The sequence below is a fragment of the Lingula anatina genome, chromosome 7 (genome assembly GCF_051362555.1).
Source record: "Lingula anatina isolate TDL-2025a chromosome 7, LinAna3.0, whole genome shotgun sequence".
NCBI lineage: Eukaryota > Metazoa > Brachiopoda > Lingulata > Lingulida > Lingulidae > Lingula > Lingula anatina.
The window spans coordinates 19991834-20013029 of record NC_141773.1 but is presented as its reverse complement, the minus strand read 5'-3'; the positions used below and the strand labels follow the sequence as shown (position 1 = coordinate 20013029).

The 21196-nt window shown below is 35.0% G+C and overlaps 1 protein-coding gene across 9 annotated transcripts in view; it reads left to right on the top strand.

Annotated features, from left to right (window-relative positions):
* The window catches only part of LOC106161611 (poly(rC)-binding protein 3), a 124394-nt gene that overhangs the window by 67992 nt on the left and 35206 nt on the right, over window positions 1–21196 (top strand). For 7 of the 9 annotated variants that reach the window (XM_013538621.3, XM_087017958.1, XM_087017959.1 and 4 more), the window contains one exon: window positions 8724–8918. In XM_013538621.3, coding sequence (XP_013394075.1) covers window positions 8775–8918 — 144 coding nt within the window. In that variant the 5' untranslated portion in view covers window positions 8724–8774. Of the gene's footprint in view, window positions 1–2017; window positions 2156–7398; window positions 7676–8723; window positions 8919–21196 lie in introns of those variants that run through there. The other 2 variants (XM_013538623.3, XM_013538628.3) reach the window with 2 other exon arrangements.

Here is a 21196-nt window from a genome sequence, read left to right as displayed (position 1 = left end):
TATAAAACTGTTATTTGCCAAAATCTCATTGATCAATTCCATCCAAGGCAAGACCTGTGAGGTGTCTTGTGAATGAGGCGTATTCTGACATCTCACTTTTTATCAGAACCATAATGAGCCATGACTGAAGGTGCCAGACTGCGAAATGGCTCCTCTTGATTGACAGATGCAAAAGAGCTCTTCATATAACAATTTGGCTAGGTGCTGCTGGATGTAAAAAGCTGCATCTGGCTTCCAATTAGAAAGAAATATGATTGAAGAAATTTTCATCCAGAGACCCAAATATATTATGAATTGATTGTTTGAGGCTTTTATCAGAATGCTATATTTTAATGTTTTTTGTTGTGGAGTGCAGGTGCAAAGGAGATATATACATGTAGATGAGAGAGAGAGAGAGAGAGGAGTTGAAGGAGAATGGAAATAGATTAGAAATTAGAAAATGCCAACCTCTGGCTTGGATAATTCATTTGATTAAAAAGCTTATGGTGAAATCTTTTCTTGCTACATTATTGGCAGATTACATCACTAATGTACTGTGCACGTTAGGACAGAAATGTTAATAAAAACCATAAGCAGCTAAGTTTTACAAATAAATTTCTCTGTAAGAATTATGCATGTCAATATGAAGACCAAGAGCAATTAAGCTTCTTTAATGAAGTGAAATGAAAATTGCTTTGTCACTGCTTCTAGAGGTGTACTGTAAAACTGCATGATGAAATGGCTTAATTGTGAGGCCATTATTGATTACATTGTGAGCCGCTTTGTAATCTGTGATGATTGACTTACAGAACAAATGAAAGGTAATCTCGTAATCATGGATGTAATCAGATTAGCGAGCCTACCCACGACGGTGCCGCCTGATGATAATTTGCCAAATTTTGACTGAAATCATTATTTTTGGCAGATATGTAGACAAAGGGTCTGTGCCTTTGTTAGTGACTCGGATGTGAAAAAGTTAATGCATTTTTTTTTTTTTTTTTTTGGGGGGGGGAGGAGGGGAGGTACAACAGAGATATATATATAATACTTTCTTTATTAGAACATAACTGGACTGCAAATGTGCCTTATAGTAGAAGTAGGGTCCCACATTTCCTGTATTATTGGGGGGGGGGGGGGAGGTTAAAATGCCCCAGTGTAAGTAGTGCAGCTGGTTTGAGGAAGGAATGAAGAGGAAGGAATGAAGGCCTGATAATCGTCAAATGCTGAATATATGATTGTTTGGCAATTGTGCCACTGTTGTTATCTGATAATGTGGGAAAGGGATAAATTTGTTTAATGGTTTGGAAATGCACCATATTCCCATCCTAACCATCGAATATCAGATTTGATAACTTGTGTCATATTATCGTGTTGGCCATCAGTTTAAAATTCAATTGTATAAGCAAAGGTAAAGAAAGGTAATTATTATACATGATACTTTAGTTGTAGTATTTACTTTAGATATCAAATTTAAATCTTTTATCACTTTATGAATTCCAATTGGAATTTTTAAAAAGGATGCTAAAGGGTATATATTAAGTTAATATTCATGAAACTTCTGTGATAACTATGTTTTTAATTCACCTTTCTTCTCATAAAAATCTTTGGATAGGTAAGAGTAGAAGAAAACATGGTTTAATTTGAAGACTTTTCTAACTTTGTGAGTCCAATTATAAGCTGTCAAAGACATTAAGATTTTTTAAGATGCAAAATGGCAGTCAACTGTTCTCTGAAATATATTTCAGGTTGATTAAGATAAAATCCTTATCACTGGACTTAAAGATATGTAGAACATGTTTTAAGATGCATGTACACGAGATAATTGATGACCAAACATTAGATACATTTTTTGGCATAAAGTACCTGGTTGCCATGGCAACATACATTATTGCAGGTAGCAATAAGCTCATAATCGTGTCGGATGATGATAACCTGCCGTTCCACCTGTGTGCTTCACCGGCCTCTATAAAACATCTCACAAGCTACCAGATATTAATAATAATTTTTGCTAACCTCAAAATTATGGAGATGGGCATAGAGCCATTGGAGCTCCTGTTGATCACCATGGCAACATCTATTGAGATGTATGTTTGGGGTCCACCCTGGAACTTCATGGGCTGGGGTTAGAGACACACGGATATTCTCAGTCGTAGTGTATGCTGGGTCAGAGAATGAGGTAGGATTGATGGGGGAATGTGAAAATAACTTCTATAAGACATTTGAATGTGTTCTTTGAATTTGCTCATCATAACTGATTCGTTCAGTGTATTAGACATGTATAATTTTAGAACAGAGAAAGATTTATTATTTTATGTTAAGAAGCAGGTTTATATATAAGATATTATGATAGTGGTGATGGTGTGATGTACGAGGAACTTACTGATACTAATATAAGTTTTGGAGTTTATAAAAATAATTTATAAAATCTTTTCATTTTTAAATGGATGCCGCATTTTTTTTCTGTTGAATTTGATACATGATTCAAATTTAAAACTTTTGCCACAAAGAAACCACATAAGCAATCAAAGTTACCATGGCAACTTGTCTTTAGTGCTTGATATTGTAGTCAGGACTTAATACACGGAAATGAATTTTAAGGGACAGTTCATAAGATTTATAAAGTAACAATGTCTTCAGATACATCTTCCTAGTTATATCTTTTGATTAGATATAAAGTACCTTGGTAAGTGTTGAACAAACAATTTGCCTCTTATAGCTTATTAATTATTATAGATAATTAGTTTTTTGTTTGATATGCAAATAATGGCACATACAGTAACATCAAGTATTTCATTATAGACTTTTAAACGCTATGTATTTAAGATGCCATAAACTCAACCCAAGTATTAGACTGCTTTATGTTAAACATCATTTCTTTTGAAATGGAAAGTGGTATGATAATTATATTCTATCACCAATAAGTATATGGATAAGGAAAAGTTATCAACTGTGACTGTAATTTTTTTTTTTCAAATAAAAAGAAGAAATAAGAGCAAGGCTGCACTCAGCCATGGCTCTTCTACCTCATATTTTTTTGAAGTGGTATGGTTATTTATAGGAAATATACATGGGCAAAGAAGTGGACTATACCGTGTGCGTACCATTGGCATGAATTGCTAAACAAAGTAGTGAATACAAAACTCTTTTGTGCCTCAAAATACATGATATAAAAATCTGTTGCACTTGCAGTGGACAGTTGGAGTTGGCATCCTCAACTTATATTGGCTAAAAAGGAAACAGATTTGTATATTACTTCTGATAGATTTTTTTTCAGCTGAAAAAGAAGAATTATAAAACTTTTGAGTTCAAAGATAGCAAAATTGAGATTTTTTCCTAGATCACTATGAAAGTAAATCTAAGCACATTTAGAAAAGCCAACAGAAAGTGATGTTTGTGGAAACAATCCCTGTAGGATTTCCACCCAAACAGCAGGAAAAGTTCAGCCAGTATTTATTTAAGTGATAAGCTGAATCGCTTTGAAATACCACCGAGCTCAGAAATCAAGGGCGAGGAGGCGCTGGTCGCGTGTGATATTTGCACACACCTGCAGGGTGAGTTCCCTGGTGTGCACGCGACTAGTTATCGCATTCGGACAGTTCTTGGCTACTGTTTCGACATCAAGGCTTTGCAGTGAAACTTGGGGCTTGAATAGATTGTGAATAAGTTACTTGAAGGTTTGTGAACTAGGCAGAGACAAATATGTAGATACACTTTTATACACAATTAATATAAATGTGCTTTATTCTTATAACTTTTGAATGTGGTGTCACTCTTACACATTATATTTTTCATAAAAATGGTAATTATACTACATTATACTACTAATTATACTACAGTAACAACAAAGATGTGTAAATAAACTTGTTGAATATATCTCTTACATCTGCATTGAAATAAATACATTTTGTTGGCCCTTTCTTTAATTTACACTTTGGATGAAGGTTATTTTTATCCTGGTACCCAGAGGCACAACTTGTGTTCATATTGCTGTTTTTCACATTTATGTGTGGAAAGGTTTACGTTAGATGCCACTGAATACTTCAAATGCATCAAGATCAAGAACACTTGTATGGAGTTGGATGTCTTTTTGATCTCTCTTGTCTACAAATCCGTCTTTCCTTAACACAGAACAATAAGAACCATATGATCATATTTTAAACATTTTTTTCAAGATCCATCTTGTAGTTCAGAAACTTCTTTTGTGTTGTATGTGAGAACCAATCACTTTTAGATGTGGTGTTTTGACGTGAAAAATCTGAGGAGAGTGATGAAGCAGTGGACAAAAGTAGGATGTGCCACTGTACAAATGTTGATGGATACTAAAAGTACTCATTACTCAAGAACAGTTTAATTAACTAAAACCTGATTTTTTAAAAACCATATCCTGTTTACCACTTTATCAATATGTGGGTTGTTCTTAGTATTGAAGTCTGATTTTGTGAAGTATTAGGAGAGAGTTTTATACTGATATTAAGTGGATTATTTGTTGATTAATAAAAAAAAAAAGGTCAAAGAATATTAATACAATTTTCTACATTTTATGTAAATTATGCCTCGTATTTCTTTTGAGCCCACTTATTGTTAAGATGAATATGATTTAAGCTTTCTGGTGATATAAAATGTTAACTGTACAAGCTGCTAAAAGTAAACTGTTGACCTTTCAAAGACGCATCAAAAATTAAAAAAAAAAAAACAAAACATATTACAGTACAAACTATCATATATAGGGTAAGTCTTGGTTCAGCTGAACCATTGCTTGAAATTTCACCATAGTGTAGTAGCCATATTTGTTTCTTTCTTCTGTTTCTGTCAGGACAGAGCTGAAATGGCAAAAGGCAACTGAACGTAATGGTAGCTCACGTGATGGCTCTTATGGACAAATGTGTCTGCGGTAACGCCAGTTGTTTCTGCTCACCACAGAATGCTAAAGACCATTTCCAGTGCCTTCATGATATAAGCACATTGGATAGCAGAATTAACTAAATTCTAACAAAATCATTTGTTTCTCCAAAATATTTTATTATTATTATTATTATTATTGAAACCTGAAATGATGTTTCCAAATGTTCAGAATTGTGAGTTGTCTTTCAAAAATTTTATAATTTTTTGAAGAAATTACAAATAACTACATATTGAAATATGTTTTGAATAGAGAAAAAAATAAAAAATCAGTCATTTGTTTTGAATGTTGGAGCTAGTAACCTATTCCCAATGCCTGAGAAAGCATAGGATGAGAAATATCGTAATGTGGTCATCATGATGTCTTCATTTTCCTTCTCCAGATGTTTTTCTCCATTTGAAAAATCTCCATGTGAAAACAAGTCGTAAAGAAAGTAGTTGGTTGTTTTTGAAAGTGAGATAGCCACCTGGGGCAAGGTAGGGGCACACACTTGTAAGGATCCATTACAAACCAACGTGATTGATGGACATTTTAAGAGGTCTCTTCCTCCTTATGGAGAGAATCCTCATCTGGTAGAGTTGTTAACTTACCTGCTCTGGTAGACTTGTTAACTTCTGCTACGACCTTTACTATGCTACTTGACCTCATTTCATCAGATTGCCAGGAAAACTGCATGGTTTCCTTCTCTCCTTGAGCAAAAATTATATCAGATGGTCATCGGAGAAATTTATCTGACTTTATATTTAATGAACCATGTAGAGAACTTCTGGTGTGGAAAGGGGTATCTTACTTGGTCAGCCTATACTGCTGAAGTGGCTAGTTTTATTGAGTTTGGAGAATGTGAAGATATTTCTCACTTTCAGGGGATTGTGCTCTTCACTCAACATGGGCATTTGATTATTTTTTCTGCTGTTTGATTTGGTCTTTATTTCTTTGTGAATTTTTCTTTGATGTTTTTTTTCTTTTATCTATTCATTCAATCATTTATTCATTCCAAAATAAATCAAATAAAGAATATTAATATCATGGTTATTATCCAGGTAAGCAGTTGCAGCAATCTTGTCTTCAGTCTTTGTCATTTCCACGTCACTGTTCACACATCCACACGTCTGCTTGCTGAATAAACATGCTTGCCTTCCATGTAAATGAACATTTGATTGGCTTATTTATCTGAATGTTGATTATGAATCAGTTAGGACAAAGCTTTGTTAGATTAGAGCAAATGATTCCAACTCTGGTCCGGTTCACACCCCATCTAATTTAGACCTAGAATGGACTTCTTGTACAAGAATAATTACACACCAAATTCCAATATATCATTGACAAAAGTTCTCTCTCCAGAAATGTTTCAGGGGTGATATTTGAAATGGATTTCACTCTTTTTAGAAACAAGTTAGGTTTCTTTTAGGTGTGTTAATATTTAAATAGGTACAGAATTTTGATGTCACTCAATGACCAAATAACACAGGTCTCAAGTGTGTTTGTATGTGAACGCGACCAACATGTGATCAGGTCTAAAGTGTGTCTGTGTGTGAACACGACCTATGTCTGGTTGAATCTGATCACAATATTTTTCTATTGATCTGAACAACATTACACAATTGAAGCTAATTTTCATATTGACAGCCGAGGCCCGGCACAAAGCCCCCTCTGCCTCACAGAAATATCAGGTATTAGCCACCAGCACAGTAAATAAAGGCTTACATAACAGTATAGATTTTTGAATTTGGATAGAATCATAATGAAACAGTTGGCTTTTCTGGGAGTGTCCTCTGCACTGTTTGGATTGGAGAGGATCATTAGTATGCCCCCAGTGGGCACTATTACTAAGTGATTGATTTGAATTATGGATTTAGTTATAGGCTATTGATCTGCTGGGTTGCAGAGGCTCTAGGTGGACTCCAGGGGGCCCAGGAGAGAGGATGATTTATTGTGTTTGTAAAGCGCAATCAGTGTCTTGCATAAAATACCGCCATTGATAACCAGTCTTTAGGGCTATTAGGACACAATGCAGCGCCTGGTAATATGGCCAAGACATAGCAATTGTCAGGGTTTTTTCTTTTCAAATCACAATTAGGTATCATATAATAGGGTTAACTCAATGCCCTAGCTTATACAAAAATTATGTTTCCCTGTGCTTTTCAGAAAAGGAAGCAGTGTCATGTAAAATGGTCAATTTGAACCAAAAAAAAAAAAAAATGCTTTTCTTTATTCTTTGTTAAGTGTCATGGAAAATGGACAACCAACCCAGGGCCTCAGTTTCTACAAAATAAAAAAAAAGAAAAGAAAGAAATATCTATCTTCCTGATGTAATGCATAAAAAAGGCAACATGGTTTATCCCTGTTTAGGGCCCATTAAGAAACAATGGCCTGCCAGTTGATAAGGCTGTTACATTTCCTGGAGTACAGCAATCAGTCCTCCTATGTGTAAGATGGTTTGTTTGCTCGGCAGCTCAATGGATTTCCTGCCAATATCAGGTCCCTATATGCCATTTGCCATATGTGAGGATTAATCAGACGTCCTCTAACCAGACATGATGGTACACGGTATCACCATGGTGGAGCGCTGATTGTTTGGAAGCAAAAGACAAGTGAAAGTGTCACTGGAGATCTTATCTGTATCTTCTGAAGAACTGACTTGTGTGTTTCTTGGAAATTTGGTTTGAATCCAATACAGAGCCGGAGCCAACCAGGCTTTGTTGAGTGTGATATCTTAAGGTGATATTGGAGATTTTGCAGACAGGTTTCCTTTTAATGGACAAAGCTGTTAGGAGGGAAAGTGGCTGGTTATGGGAGGTATGTATGTGTTATGGAGAAGATTGGAGAAGCTAGGACAAAACTTGAGGAATGTCACTTGCAGTTTTTGATATGTTCTCTTGTGGTGATTTTATGAAAATCACTGTCTTTGTGTTCCTATGCAGTCAGGAGAGGTGAATAGACAGTTTGATAAAACTGTCTAGAATCTCGGTAAATTTTACTCTTCAAGATATATAATGCATGTTGGGCTTCATATCTTTTCACTGTTTATTCAACCAGAATGACTTCTGAATTGCCCAATCACATGTCTTTTATTTGTTTTAGACAAGTTATAAAACTTGTTATGAAGGAGATGATGATCCACTGTGGAAAAATAACCTCAAGGAATATCTGACTTTTTCAGCTTTTTCTGCCAATCATCTGGCTCAGTATTTCTGTTATTGTGATAAAGGCCTCGTGTGATCTAGAAAAGTTTTGAATTTGACAATTTAAAGAGCTGCTTTTTGAATGAAGTATGAGTAATTAGGCAGTGAACCACAGTATGTTAGATATGACAGAGAACACAGATTGAAGGCTTTTTTATTTGGAAAAAGTAGTAAAGAGAAAGAAGATGGAGATAAGATAAATCAGTCTTCAGAGAAATATCAATGGTATTACTGTACATTTCATTATTGAAATAATGGCTTGCTGTTCTCAGAAATACACACAGGCCGTAATTGTCAGTCCAGGTCAAGAAAGGTCAATCGCAGTTCCTAGGAATGACAGTGATGTGGTTGACAAAATGTTATTACTTTTATAGTTACACATGTTTTTGTTTTGCACATTCATAATTATGCACATTCATGAATATTTACTTGGGATTTGATTTCTTTATTTCTGTTCTTTTGTAGTTACTTTTACAGGATGTGGATTCCATGGTAGTGTGTCTAGAAGAGCTCAAATGAAAAATTTTGTTTTGTCATTGAAATTAATCATTTTCATCCCCTTTAGGAAAAAAATGGAAACTTTAGGTGCAAGACACTGAACTTTTTGAAAAAAAATTTAAGACCTTATTTGACTTCTTACTTTTAAATATTGTATTTTTTAGGGTGTAAGACTTTGAAATTGGAAGAAGATTTGTCGAGATAAATATTTCCATATGGTGCTTGAAAACGAGACCATTACCATGGCAACTACTGCGACGACTGCTGTGTTGGTTGCAGAGCAGGGCAAAACAACGACAGTAAATAACAATGAAAGTCCGTCAACGACGTTAACAATCCGAATGGTGATGCAGGGAAAAGTGAGTGAGACAGTATTGCCTTTTTTTTTTTCATTTTTTTTTTTTCGTTGTTGATGATGATGAATGTTTATGTGCTCAGCTTCAGAATTTTGTGTAGTCTTGGAATGTGTGCGGAATGAATGAGAATCTTCAAACCTGAAACAAGGCCATCAAGTAGGAGAAAAAAAAGAAAGCTGTTAAATTGAAGGTTATTTTCAACAACATTGGTTCAACATTCACACTGCATATACTACACATGTTGTAAGTCACATCTTACACTATGTTTTGGATATGTTACAGACCATATGTCACAATAAAAAAAAATAAAAAAACAGAGCCTGTCTATAATCAAACACATGAAACCCACTTGTATCCTGCATCATTTTTACTGAAACTATTGTACCGACACTTTAAGACATTTAACCACAATAAAATCTCTGGATCACACAAGGGATATTGTTAGAGTGCAATTAACCCTCCCACCTGCTTCAGATTATGAGTTCGGCCTCCCACCCACTTCCAGTCCTGATCATTGATATATATACAGGTATTGCATCGTGAGTAGGGGCAATCACATGGCTTGGTGTTATTGCTCATTGAGTTTAAACTCCTCACATGTTCCAGGACTTCTCTTTTTTTTCTTTTTTTTTCTTTTCAAACAAAATTGCACTTTCTTACTTGAGTCCAACTCTAATTACAGGACTTTCAGATCAGTTTTTTTGGTAATTTTCAGCGAAACGCTGCTTCAAAAAATGCACTCAATCAGCTGTGTTGTAATTAAGTGAGTTATTACTTCACTTCCCTCAGAGAGTCAGAAAATAGTTACAAGACAGCTGTGAATACTTCCTGAAAAAAACTTTTTCGTAATGTGACAGAACACCCACTTCATAACTCTAACTACAATTATAACTGGGTGAAAAGATTGGAAATCTGCAATCCCACTCAATTTTATTAGACAACTGAAGCAGTGTCATGTGTCATTAGGCAGCAGTTGATCAATTTTGATCTCAGGCACTGTGAATGTCACTTGCATGTGAAATGCACTGGATTGATTATGGGGCCAACATTTCATTGTCACATGTTGTGACATTTGGCTTTAAAACCTTGATGACTTTATCTAAGGGTGACTTAAATGTCATGCTGTAAAAGGGAGAGGGGAAAGATGATCAGTGGATTTGCTCTGGTATGGTAATGATGGCAGTTCAGGCCTAAAAGTTAGTCCTCGTTTGTGTGTGCATGCGTGCATGCATGCATGCGTGTGTTTCGAGGTGTTTTTACACAGATGACATTCATATAGGTTATCAGGGTTGTGATTATTTAGAGGATTTTCTGACTTCAGAATATTTTTTTCTCTCACTGATTCAAAATATTTAATTACTACAAGATTTATTGTATTCATTTGCTTGCAAAAATGAAGGACATCATGACCTGCATCTGTGATTATCATATTTTACTTCTGAACACTATTAAAGGAAAAATGTGTTACTAATTTTTTCAAACTAACAAAAATGATTCAAAGGACTAAAATATATATATATATTAAAGCCTTATTTACTTTTTACTTGAAGTTTTTTTGTTTTTTTTTTTTTACACAATTGAGTGGTTGTTCATCGTTTTAGACCATTTTAATGTAACTGCTTCTATTACTTTTGTCTTTTTATGTCTGTCCATTTGACAGCTTTGCTGCCTTGTTACACTAATTTTTTGAAGTGGAAACATTGGTAAAAACACAAAACCTATTTTTTTGTTTAAATGTGAAAAACCATTGTATGTCTCATTTTACACTCAACTCCCTGGCCCATCTCACTTTCACCTATGGAAAGGAAAGATAATTAAGGCATATGCCATACAGAGTCTTTATTATGCAATCCCTAGCTCTCCTGTTATATTTCACACCTATCAGAGAGAGTTGCTGGCATTCTTATATTCTTCACTTGGCCCTAAAAACATGCCTCTTGTACAATATTTGTGATATTGGCTTTGACTATTTTCTCTGTGCCCAAGTAACTATTTCCACAGCTGCCTGCTATGCCATCCTTCAGGTAAGTCAACACAAGGGAAAAACTCCCACCTGGCTTCCTCAGGGTGGAGCCCTTATTTGGACATCAGGTTATTGGTCAGTTATTACCCAACCAAGAATGTGGGTTAATTGGCTGCGGGCTAGGCCAAAGCCACCTTCTATTATAAACAGAATCAACAGCAAAATTAACTTTGTTCCACAGTAAATCAACAATATTCCAACAGCCTGCAGGAATATAGAATTGGTTTAGATGCAAATACAAGTTGTTAAAACAAATGAGAAATGATTATGTGAAGTGTTTACAAAAAAAATTATTTAAGAACGGGGATTTTTGAATCAAGATGGAAGGTACTCTGGCACCCATTAAAGAAAGGAAACAATTTTTTTTTCATTGAAGTAAACTGGATAATGTGGCCCGTTAGTACAAAAAGCACCTTCTGTTTGAAACTCTCTCCACATCCTCTCTGATCTGTTTAATGGGTTCCAGGAGCATTATGCAATACCTTTAAAAGCCTGCAGTCCACTCTGAGTACACACTTTATGCTAAGAAAATCATATTTCTAGGGATGGGAATACTTTTGCATTTAGAAAATAAATACCATATACTTAAGTATATCCTTAAAATTGGGATGATATTTAAACGCATTAACATACATGCAATAAAATGATGATTTTATTATTGTCGTTCTTTTAAAAGATTAATAAATTAATTGTGAAAAAAAATGGGTTTAATTTGCAATGTACTAAAGTTGAATATGTCTTAGCACAAAATATTTTAAAACAGCAGCAGATCTCTTGAAATCCCAGAAAATTATTGTTTATTTAATCTGATAGAAACTAAATCCCAAAGTCTAATTTAAATTTTTTATTTCAGTATTTAGTCTTTAGAATCTCACAGCATTTACCTTTATAGGTATTTTATCTCAATATTTAAAAGATATATTGATTTTAACAATTAACTGTTTTATGGTCATATTTTGATGATAATCTTAGGATGAAATTATTGACGGACTTGTTTTAGGACAGAACACACCAAAATACGAGTTGCTCAAGTTCATCTAACATAATGTAATGTCAAAAGCAATGTATTTTGCTATGCAAAACCTATAACAGGATTGTCAGTACTAATGACTTGTCAGCAAACTATAAGAATACAGTTATGGAGACCAAGAGACTTGCATTTCACTATAGCTGTCAATATTACTGTTGGGATTACCAACAAGCAGTGTGCTCATGAATAATGCATATCTTCTTACTGGAGTATTTTTATACATTTATTTGGACGTATTTGAGTTATACAATGGTTATCAGTTGCCAAACTCATTTTGTTTTGATATAAAAAAAAATCCCATCATTTGTCCATGATATGTTGAATGAAAGCAATAGCAGTGTTATGTCCTAGCAAATTACAGCTCTTAATAACAAGAACAAATGGCAAATTGTACAATATGGACGAAACATTGTTAGTACAATATTTATTGCTTCTAAAAGAGTGTGTTGCATCCGCTTTTAAATGCAGGCACATAAAACCCCCACAATGCCTTTACCTCCTTCTCGTAATGAATTCCTCTATATTGTAGAGGATTATTACCCATGAATGTGTAATTAAAACAGACGGACCATTATTGATAGACTAAGTGAAGTCTTGTCATGTTAAATTTTGTATTAGATAAAGGTGCAAGTATTGATCGGACAGATAAATCCCTGGTTATTAAAGAAGGCTACAGCTATTTCTCACTCAGTTCAAACAAAAAGCTAATTTTTTTTTCCTAGTGTGGTAGTTCGTTTATAACTCGAAAAAAAAATTATTAGAAATATTTAGTAGTTAGTAGTTTACTCCAGATGGTTATTTTGATTTTTAATCCAAAACTGATCAAAAGTAACTGATGTTCAGAAGGATTGGCGTATGTGATTGCTGTCAAGTGTCTGGGCAGGCGTCAGAAAAGTTTAAAGAATGATTTTGAATAAAATTGGGGGAAAAAAAATCTGACAAAAGGCTACTAATATGTAATTTTAACTTTCTCAAATTTCTGTACCTTTTGTTATATTCAAAAGCTGTCAGGATATCATTAAAATGTTTATAAGATTTTATTTGAATCAAAACATTTTTAAGCAAATATATTTTATTTCGACATTTTCTTCTTGATAAGAAAAAAATCTCCATTGACCATTGACACAAAAATATACCTGAGTGACCATCTGTGGACAGTGGTAGCAGGCAATAAATACCTTCTTTTTATCGTCATTGCGAGCCAGCGTGTGGAGCCCATAACTCTTTGGCTGTGTATGATTATGGCCCAATCAAATCTCTTCAGTGTTTGACGAAAGCTGCTTTGGGTAGCTCAGTGGCATAATCAAAGCAGAGAATTAAATGCAGTTATTGAGTTATTGGCCAACTGGGAAAATTTCTACCCTCTTGGGATGAGTATGATGCAGCCATTGATCTTTGGGCTGGCAAGGGTTTTATGTTGGCTATTAAGTATCCATCTCTGGGGCTTATTCCATTATGTTAGGGTCCTAGCACTGTGTTAGTTGAGATTTAATGCGTGTGGTTTGCTATTCACCTATAAGGGCCTTAATATGAAGAATAAGGCTTGGAACTTAGCTAGAACAGATCATTGTTGGAAGACAGCTTATTGCTATCAGCCTGAAAATGATTTTTACATAAACAAGTTGCACTTCTTTTTTGTCATCTTAAGTTAGAGCACTCCAAGTAATAAACCTCCTTTCCAATTAAGTGTTTCTGCATATGAAAAATAATAATTAGGATATTATTCTTTCAGTTGTAAGGTTAAAATTCAGCTTTGTAGAGCCTGTTTTAGGGTCAGGAATGATGAGCAAGTATGAATAGAGCACGTCTCAACTTTTACTATTTTCACATTAAAATTAACTCAAAGAACTTGGACTGCCAATGGTATTACCAGGAAAATGGGTGAATCGTTCACTTCTGGGATATTCATGGGAATTTTTTTTTCCTGTAAAATGACTATCAAAAGGCAGACATTCCCACTCTGGAAAGGAACTCTTGTTCCATTTTAAACAAGTTGAAACCCCAAGGGCCCTGCCAAACTCAAGATAGATTTGTTATTTTCCAGAGATGTTGCAGAGGGTGAAGCCCATGTATCATCCTCCGTACCCCCCTTCCCTATGAGCTGCTTTATCCCACAAGGGGCCCCATTGGTATTTTGTAGGAAAATCAGGTTTTCTGACAGTGTGCAAAGTTATCTGTCATTCTGCCAATACCAGAGACAATTTGATGAACAGAGATTTATTTCTTCCTGTGGCATTTTCTTCTATTTTGAACAAATCTTCCTTCAGACTTTGAGAAGAATCACAGCGAAAAGGGATTGACTTGATTCCACTTCTACTTTCCTCAAATTATGCAGTGCAAATTTATTTCTTTACCTCTAAAAGTACAAAAAAAATTCTTTAAAAACGAAGTCAAGAAAATATTGAATTGCAAAATAGCAGTGTAATATTAACTTTTGCATTACTTAAAGGGACTGCAGTTATGAAACTGATATTTATCTGTTGGGAAGTGTAGGAGGGTGGGACGTACATGTGTATGTAACCTCTATAACTATTAGTAGGTGATTATGCTCAGAGATTGTCAGGATAAGTGGCAATCATCTGAGTTAGTCTGAAAGGAAGCCTTTGGCACTGAGTTATCTTATACAAGACTAGAAAAGGTGTGAGAATCTGCAGGATTGACATCAGCCACCTTAGTCTCTAATTGTGTAATATTGCATGAAAGTTAGCAAAAAAATGGTACTTTCTTTGTTACATTGGCTGTTTATCATTATTTGACTGTTTAATATCACTTCTATCATATATATGTGTGTCCATATGATAGCTTCAATGCCTTGTTTAGAAAATCTGTCAGAAGAAACAAACCGTTATTCACTTGTATGACATACATGATTATCGTTTGGAAATTGTTTGATTTCTTTGATTAAAAAGGTGTTCAGGTTAATATTTCACTTCCTATTGGCCATTAACCAATAGGTTTTGCAAATTCCAGTCTTATTGTAACTAAATAATGTCTCCTTTCATACTAGATATCTAGAAAATCAATCAGAAAAATGATGTTTTCTCTCCCACCCCCCCCACCCCCCCCACCCCTTTCCCTGTACTGGACCTCAATCTTTGTAAGGCGATTCAAAAAAACTTGTTCCCACATATAACATTTCTGATACCATATTAGTTGATGGACATCTGGGAACTCGACTGCTGGGAAAGTTGACTTTCCAACTCCTGTATACACAGTTCATTGTTTTTTCTTTAATGATTCTTTTCCCAGGATAAATGTAATCTTGAAAAAGCACTTAGTAACAGAGTCTGATAAGCAGCCCCAGATAGTGGAGGGATCTAGTGCCACAGCTTGTTGGGCTGCGTTGAGGTATATTATCCGAGATCCCAGATATTAGATGGAACTTGTAGGCTGCATTTCCGCTGATATTGCCATAGCTTAACTAAGGCCCTTTTCACATGGAAGTTTTATGCTTAAGCAGTACAGTTTGTGCAATTATACTTTGAAAGATTGACACATTAATAGACTGGCTGTTATATAAGGTAGTCACCTAAACAGCGCCTTCATGCTCTGACATGGCCAGTGATAAATTTATCTGCTTAGCTAAGCAGCAGAAATCCAACTTGTGGAGAATTTGTGTAAGGGAGTAAAAACCACTGCACTGTAATAACATGTTAGGACCTCTCAAAGTAGGCCTGCACAGACTATTGGCAAATTATACTTCTCAACATTAAAGTAGTATTGGCTTTCTAAGCAGATTGAGCAGATTTCTAAACTCAAAAAGCCAATCTAACCACACCCAACTTACGATATGTAAATTACAAATTTGAGTGGAACAAAAGATGGATTAGAGTGGCCCCTTATGGTTAGATATCCAGATCAAACAGGTGGATTAATATGTATTCAGTTAAGTCATTACAAACTAACACCAGATTTGGGCCCTTGTGCCAAACTTATGGTAATTCACTTTCCATAAGATTATATTTTGGCATAACGTAGGAATGGGTTTAGAATTGTAAGACTCTGCTGTCTCTGTAAATTTGGTTAATGTCGCACTGAATTTTGATGTCAAGTGAAGGTTAATCCATAATTTGATTTGCCAAATTTGATCTTGCAACAAGTTTGGGAATCAATCTGCATTGTCATTTTCACTCTTTGATTATCTGTTTGTAGTTTCTGACCGTGGATTGAATTTCCAGTGTGTCTGTTTTGGTCATTAGATTATCATAGTTAAAGGTGCCAGCAACAATAAGCAGCATTATTTAATTATAGATTCTGAGGATGTTTAGTTTCTCAGATATTTTGTTATCAGTCATGTTGCTCATTGAATTATCAGTAGTAAATATAGTGACCTTGGGGTTGATTTTTGATGTGAAACAGATGTAGTCCACATTATTAAAACTTCAACTTAGAAAGATATCATTAAAGATAACATACTATGTCTATGAGGACAATATATTTCAGAATTTCAAAAAAGTTGAAGTGATGAGGCAAGGTGAGATGGGTGCACTGAGGCAGACTCTAGCCGCCAGTTTTAGCCAGGTTTCTTGTAAGCTTTTTGCTTGTTAACAGATGTTCCTGCTAGACCAACAGCCGCTGTCAGATCTTGCAGCATCCAAGTATTCCAAAATATTATAAAAATGTGAGACTACCAACTCCATCTGTTATTTTTAAACTGTTGCCATTGCTAAGGGATGAGTGAAATGTGGAGGAACATTTTCATCAGATTTTTTCTTAGTGATAGGTTAATTACATCTTTTAGGGGTGAATTTTTACCACTGGATATGGACAGCCACTACTATGACATAGGTATCATTGATTGGATATGTGGATAGGAACATATACAAGTAAGGCATGTCAGCTACTGAGAAGTGTAAATTAAGAGCTGTGTAGTTGTAATACAAGTATTTGTATCGAAAGAGTTCTGTGAACTGGGTGCACTTGATGTCGTCCTTTTTATTGGTCAGAATTGTAATTGTTTGCTAGGCTTAACATTTTTCAGATATTGAAATATGTGTTGCTATTTTCTCTCTCTCTCTCTCTCTCTCTCTCTCTCTCTCTCTCTCTCTCTCTCTCTCTCTCTGAAAGCTCTGTTTTATGCCTACATTTAGAGAGCATTCTGCAGTCAATGCAAGGCCTGGCACTAAAGGCTAGAAGCAGGTAGCAGGAACATAAAAAATAAACCGAACAGTCGGAGGTCGTCCTTTATTACAAGGGTTTGATAAGCACACACAAGCACTGGGCATTTCTAGATAATCTTGCTATGCTGAAGCAGTAGAATTTTCATTTGGAAGATGAAAGACAATTTCTGACATTTTCATTTATCTCCAGTTGAGCCACCAACTGGTTTTTATATTGGGAAAGCACAATAGCTATCAGGAAAGCCATTAAGTCAATGATAAGTTTAACTCCAGCAGCTTGTGCAGCCAATGAGTGGGGAGCAGTCCTTGAAAATGGCTTTTTCTGTTCAATTTTGGAATTTCAGCTGAAGAATCTGTTCGAGAGGCACTGAGGTTGACGTTTTGAAGAGAAGAAGGAGAATTCCAAAAGGGAGGAGGGGAGATAGAAATGCATAGCTTATAGAGGCCACTCAGGCTAGCAAGCAAATTGCAGTACCTGATAGAACTGTGGTCCAATAAACCCACTTTCTGTTTCTTTGCATTCACACTTGTATCAGCAGCATTAGACTTATGTTAATTGTGTTAGCTGTTTAGCATTTGCACTAGTGTTCTCAGTAAAAAGTGATGATATTAACAATATGGTGGGAATACAAGTAGAGACAATTGTTATGCTGTATAAAACACTTCATTTACTCTTAAAAAGAAACATTTATATAATAAAAACACGACACAATGTGTCAGTACTGTAAATAACCTGCAAAATATGATACATTGCCATGTGTTTTAGAGGTAAACATGTTCTAGTCTAGATTTAGAGTTAACCACGATCTATGATCTACGTTTATTTGGACCGCTGTCAGGAGTAAATAGGTCATTCACCTTCAGGCATTAACCATGGTCAACATAGCCAGTGTGAATGGCCCTTGTGTGCATTCAAACTGTTTTGGAATGGAATGTACCTGTTCTCACAGAGGTGTCAATGGACTGGTAGCTAGACTTCACATTTTTTTTTAATCAAATTTTGCTTTAAGATAACTTTTGTTCATTTTAAAGGAACTTTTGAGGATTCTTTAAATACAAAATATAAAGTGTGCACCATTGCTGTTTAGCTCCACTGCTTCTCTTTTTGTTCAACAGTCCATTGCATAGCACTGAATTATTTTTGCACCACCATCAGTGGCATAGTTCCATAATAACATTGGCCACAAAAGCATGGGATGGTGTGTATTTACCCGTAGAGCTAACAAAAAGTAAGGTCATGGAACCTCTATAATTGTCCGTCTGTTAGCAGGCCAGTGGTATACAAAAATAACTTCTTGTTCCAAAGTGTCTATTTTGTACATACCAGCATATGTACTTTTATCATCGAGAAGTAAGCCCAGGGGCCAATATGCCCCCTCCCCATTCCTCGTAAAATGGTGTTATTTCTGTTCTTCGCCTTTTTCTTTGTTGCTTTGATTTTTACCCTGTTATTCATGTCAATATACATTATTTTCTACACAGAAATACTATTTTCTTTCCCTTTTTCCCTTGCTCTGTTTTAGATATACCTTTGATTGGACAAGGAGATACTAAAACAAAGATTACATAGGCCTGCTGTGGTTAATGTGAAAATCATAATCTTGAACTTGCATAGTCATCAGGGGGTCTGACAGTAGCAAAAGCAAAAGGGTAAAAAGGATGACAGATGATTAATGAAAAAAATTGGCATTTATCAACATGTTGTTCATTCCCTTTGCAAAATATGTAAAACAAGTGTTCTTGTCTAAAAGCAGACGTGCTATGAACAACATGCAGGTGACTATACATAAGAAATGAACACAGGTTTTACCCTTTCCAGCTCACACACAGTTTTATTCCCAAATATTAAAGAACAAAAGGCATCTTTAGTAATGACTGGCAAGATTATTATGATTACTAGTTTACAGGTAACAATCAGTTGCATTTGAAAGTGTTCATCTTGGGTAAATGTACAGATATTTTAAGTTTCTTACAAGACAACACTATGAAAGTGAATGCCATATGTAGCATGGTTATATTTCAATGATAAAGTAAAAAAAAAATATGAAATTCTCTTTTGCATTTTTTGCTTGAAATAAATTAATTTGATGTTTAAAAAAGTTTTGTAATGAATGGTATGAAATAGAGATATGGATAGACATTTTAGACAAATGGACAAGCTTTGACTTCTTTACCAATCAGGGACCCAGTTTTTCGGATCAATTTCACTCAGTAGCTGAGCTCATGCCCAAAGTTATCCTATAAGTTAACTTAATGAAAAGGCCATTTTTGCAGTGAAAGAAATCTGTTACCCCTGTCAGGGACATCACAATTTCTGCCGTGTTTCAACATCCACACCTGCTGTTTTCTTAGTCAACATTCTCCTCTGAAAGCTGGTGAAAACATGGCTCCTCCTTGCAGATTGTTATTATGTCTTGAATTAGTGCAAAAGATGGGTTCAGATTTATCAAGTGATGACTGAAATGAAATTCATTGTTTAGTTTCAGATTTAGTGTTGTCTTTGAGGTTTCAATTGTAGTGAAGGTGCCAGCTTTAGGGTTGTTAGTGATTGAATTGTTCAGACAAATGTTAATCAGTTGAGAAGATATCTTACCATTTTTTGTTGTGTTATGTACAACACAATATAAAAGGTGGATAAAGTATGATCATCAGGCAGAGATATTGTTAATAATGCGGTCAAGCTCACACTATACTCATTCAGTCACTCAAAGCTTGCGTGTACATGCGCCTGGCTCACATGACAAAAGAATGCGGATTTGAGAGAGAGAGAGAAAGAAAGAAACGCAACCTGACCACTAAGCACAGAGGGGCAAAGGTTGGAAGTCAAATGGATTGATAAAAAGATAGCATACAAGCAATCTGTCAGTAACAAAACACCAAAGAAACCATCCAGAGCTGGCATGCTTGGAAATGACTCAGATTCCTGGGGAGATACCGGAGAATTTGGAACATTTTGGGCACCCTCTGTGCCTGCAGAACTTGCCCACCTTGATACCAGTTATTCACACCTGTGACTGGCTTGACTAGCATCAAAATATACTGTTTTTTTTTCCTTCATCTTTTCCTTCTTCATGGACAGATTCAATGTGTCTGAACATGGTGTATGTGCACCACTGCTGTCTTTACACATCTTTTATTCATAAACACCAGAAAAGGAAAAATTTTATTACTTATTATTTTTGAATTTAGAGGACTGAAATATAACTCCAGCTTGAAAACCAATTGATTGGATTATTTTTTTGCAAATATCTTTTGTGAATATTTCACTTATATTAAAAGACATTTGTGGGTGTGTGTGTTTAAATTGCTACATGGTTTGAAGCTTTATGCTACTGATATTTTCTGAATGACCACAGTAACAGTATTTCATAACTGAAATTTGGTAGTTAATAAGCTATTGAGTATTATTTAGTAATGCATTAAATCCTCAAAATTAAGGGCACTTTCATTGATTGTTCATTATTGTGGAGTTAAAATGTTTTTGCTTCTATAAATTTTGTCAATAATGTGCCTGTCCATTTGACAGCTTTGCTGGCTTGTTTCCATTTATTTCTAAAAACTGTATACAAGCATAAAAATTATTTGCATAAAGTTTTATCTTGTATAATAAAATATTATCATGAATATACATACATATATATATATATATATTTGAATATTGTGAATTCTATCCTTATAAATTATTTGGTATTGTGTCTTGCTGGGATTTGCTATTAGAATTATTTAGTTGCAAGCAGAAGATATAGTTTTTCTTCTCATCTATATGCTCTACTTTTTTAACCACCTCACAGACACTCAAAATGATTGATAGACTGATGAAATTTAATGTAAGCATGGCAATGGACATAAATAAGGTAGAATGGTTAGCACGCTCAGATGCATTATTGGGAACACAGATGTAAAGGAATATCTGCATCACTCGGTTCGATCAAAGAAGCCATGATGAGTCGAGGATTAATTTGTAGTGTTTTTATTGAATACGTTAGGCGATGTAAGTTTTTTTTTTTTTTTTTTACACGGGTATATTCAAAAACGATTCCTGCAAGAAAGGAATGATCCATTATCTTTGATCAAGATGATACAACAAGACTCCCCCTCCACTCAATAC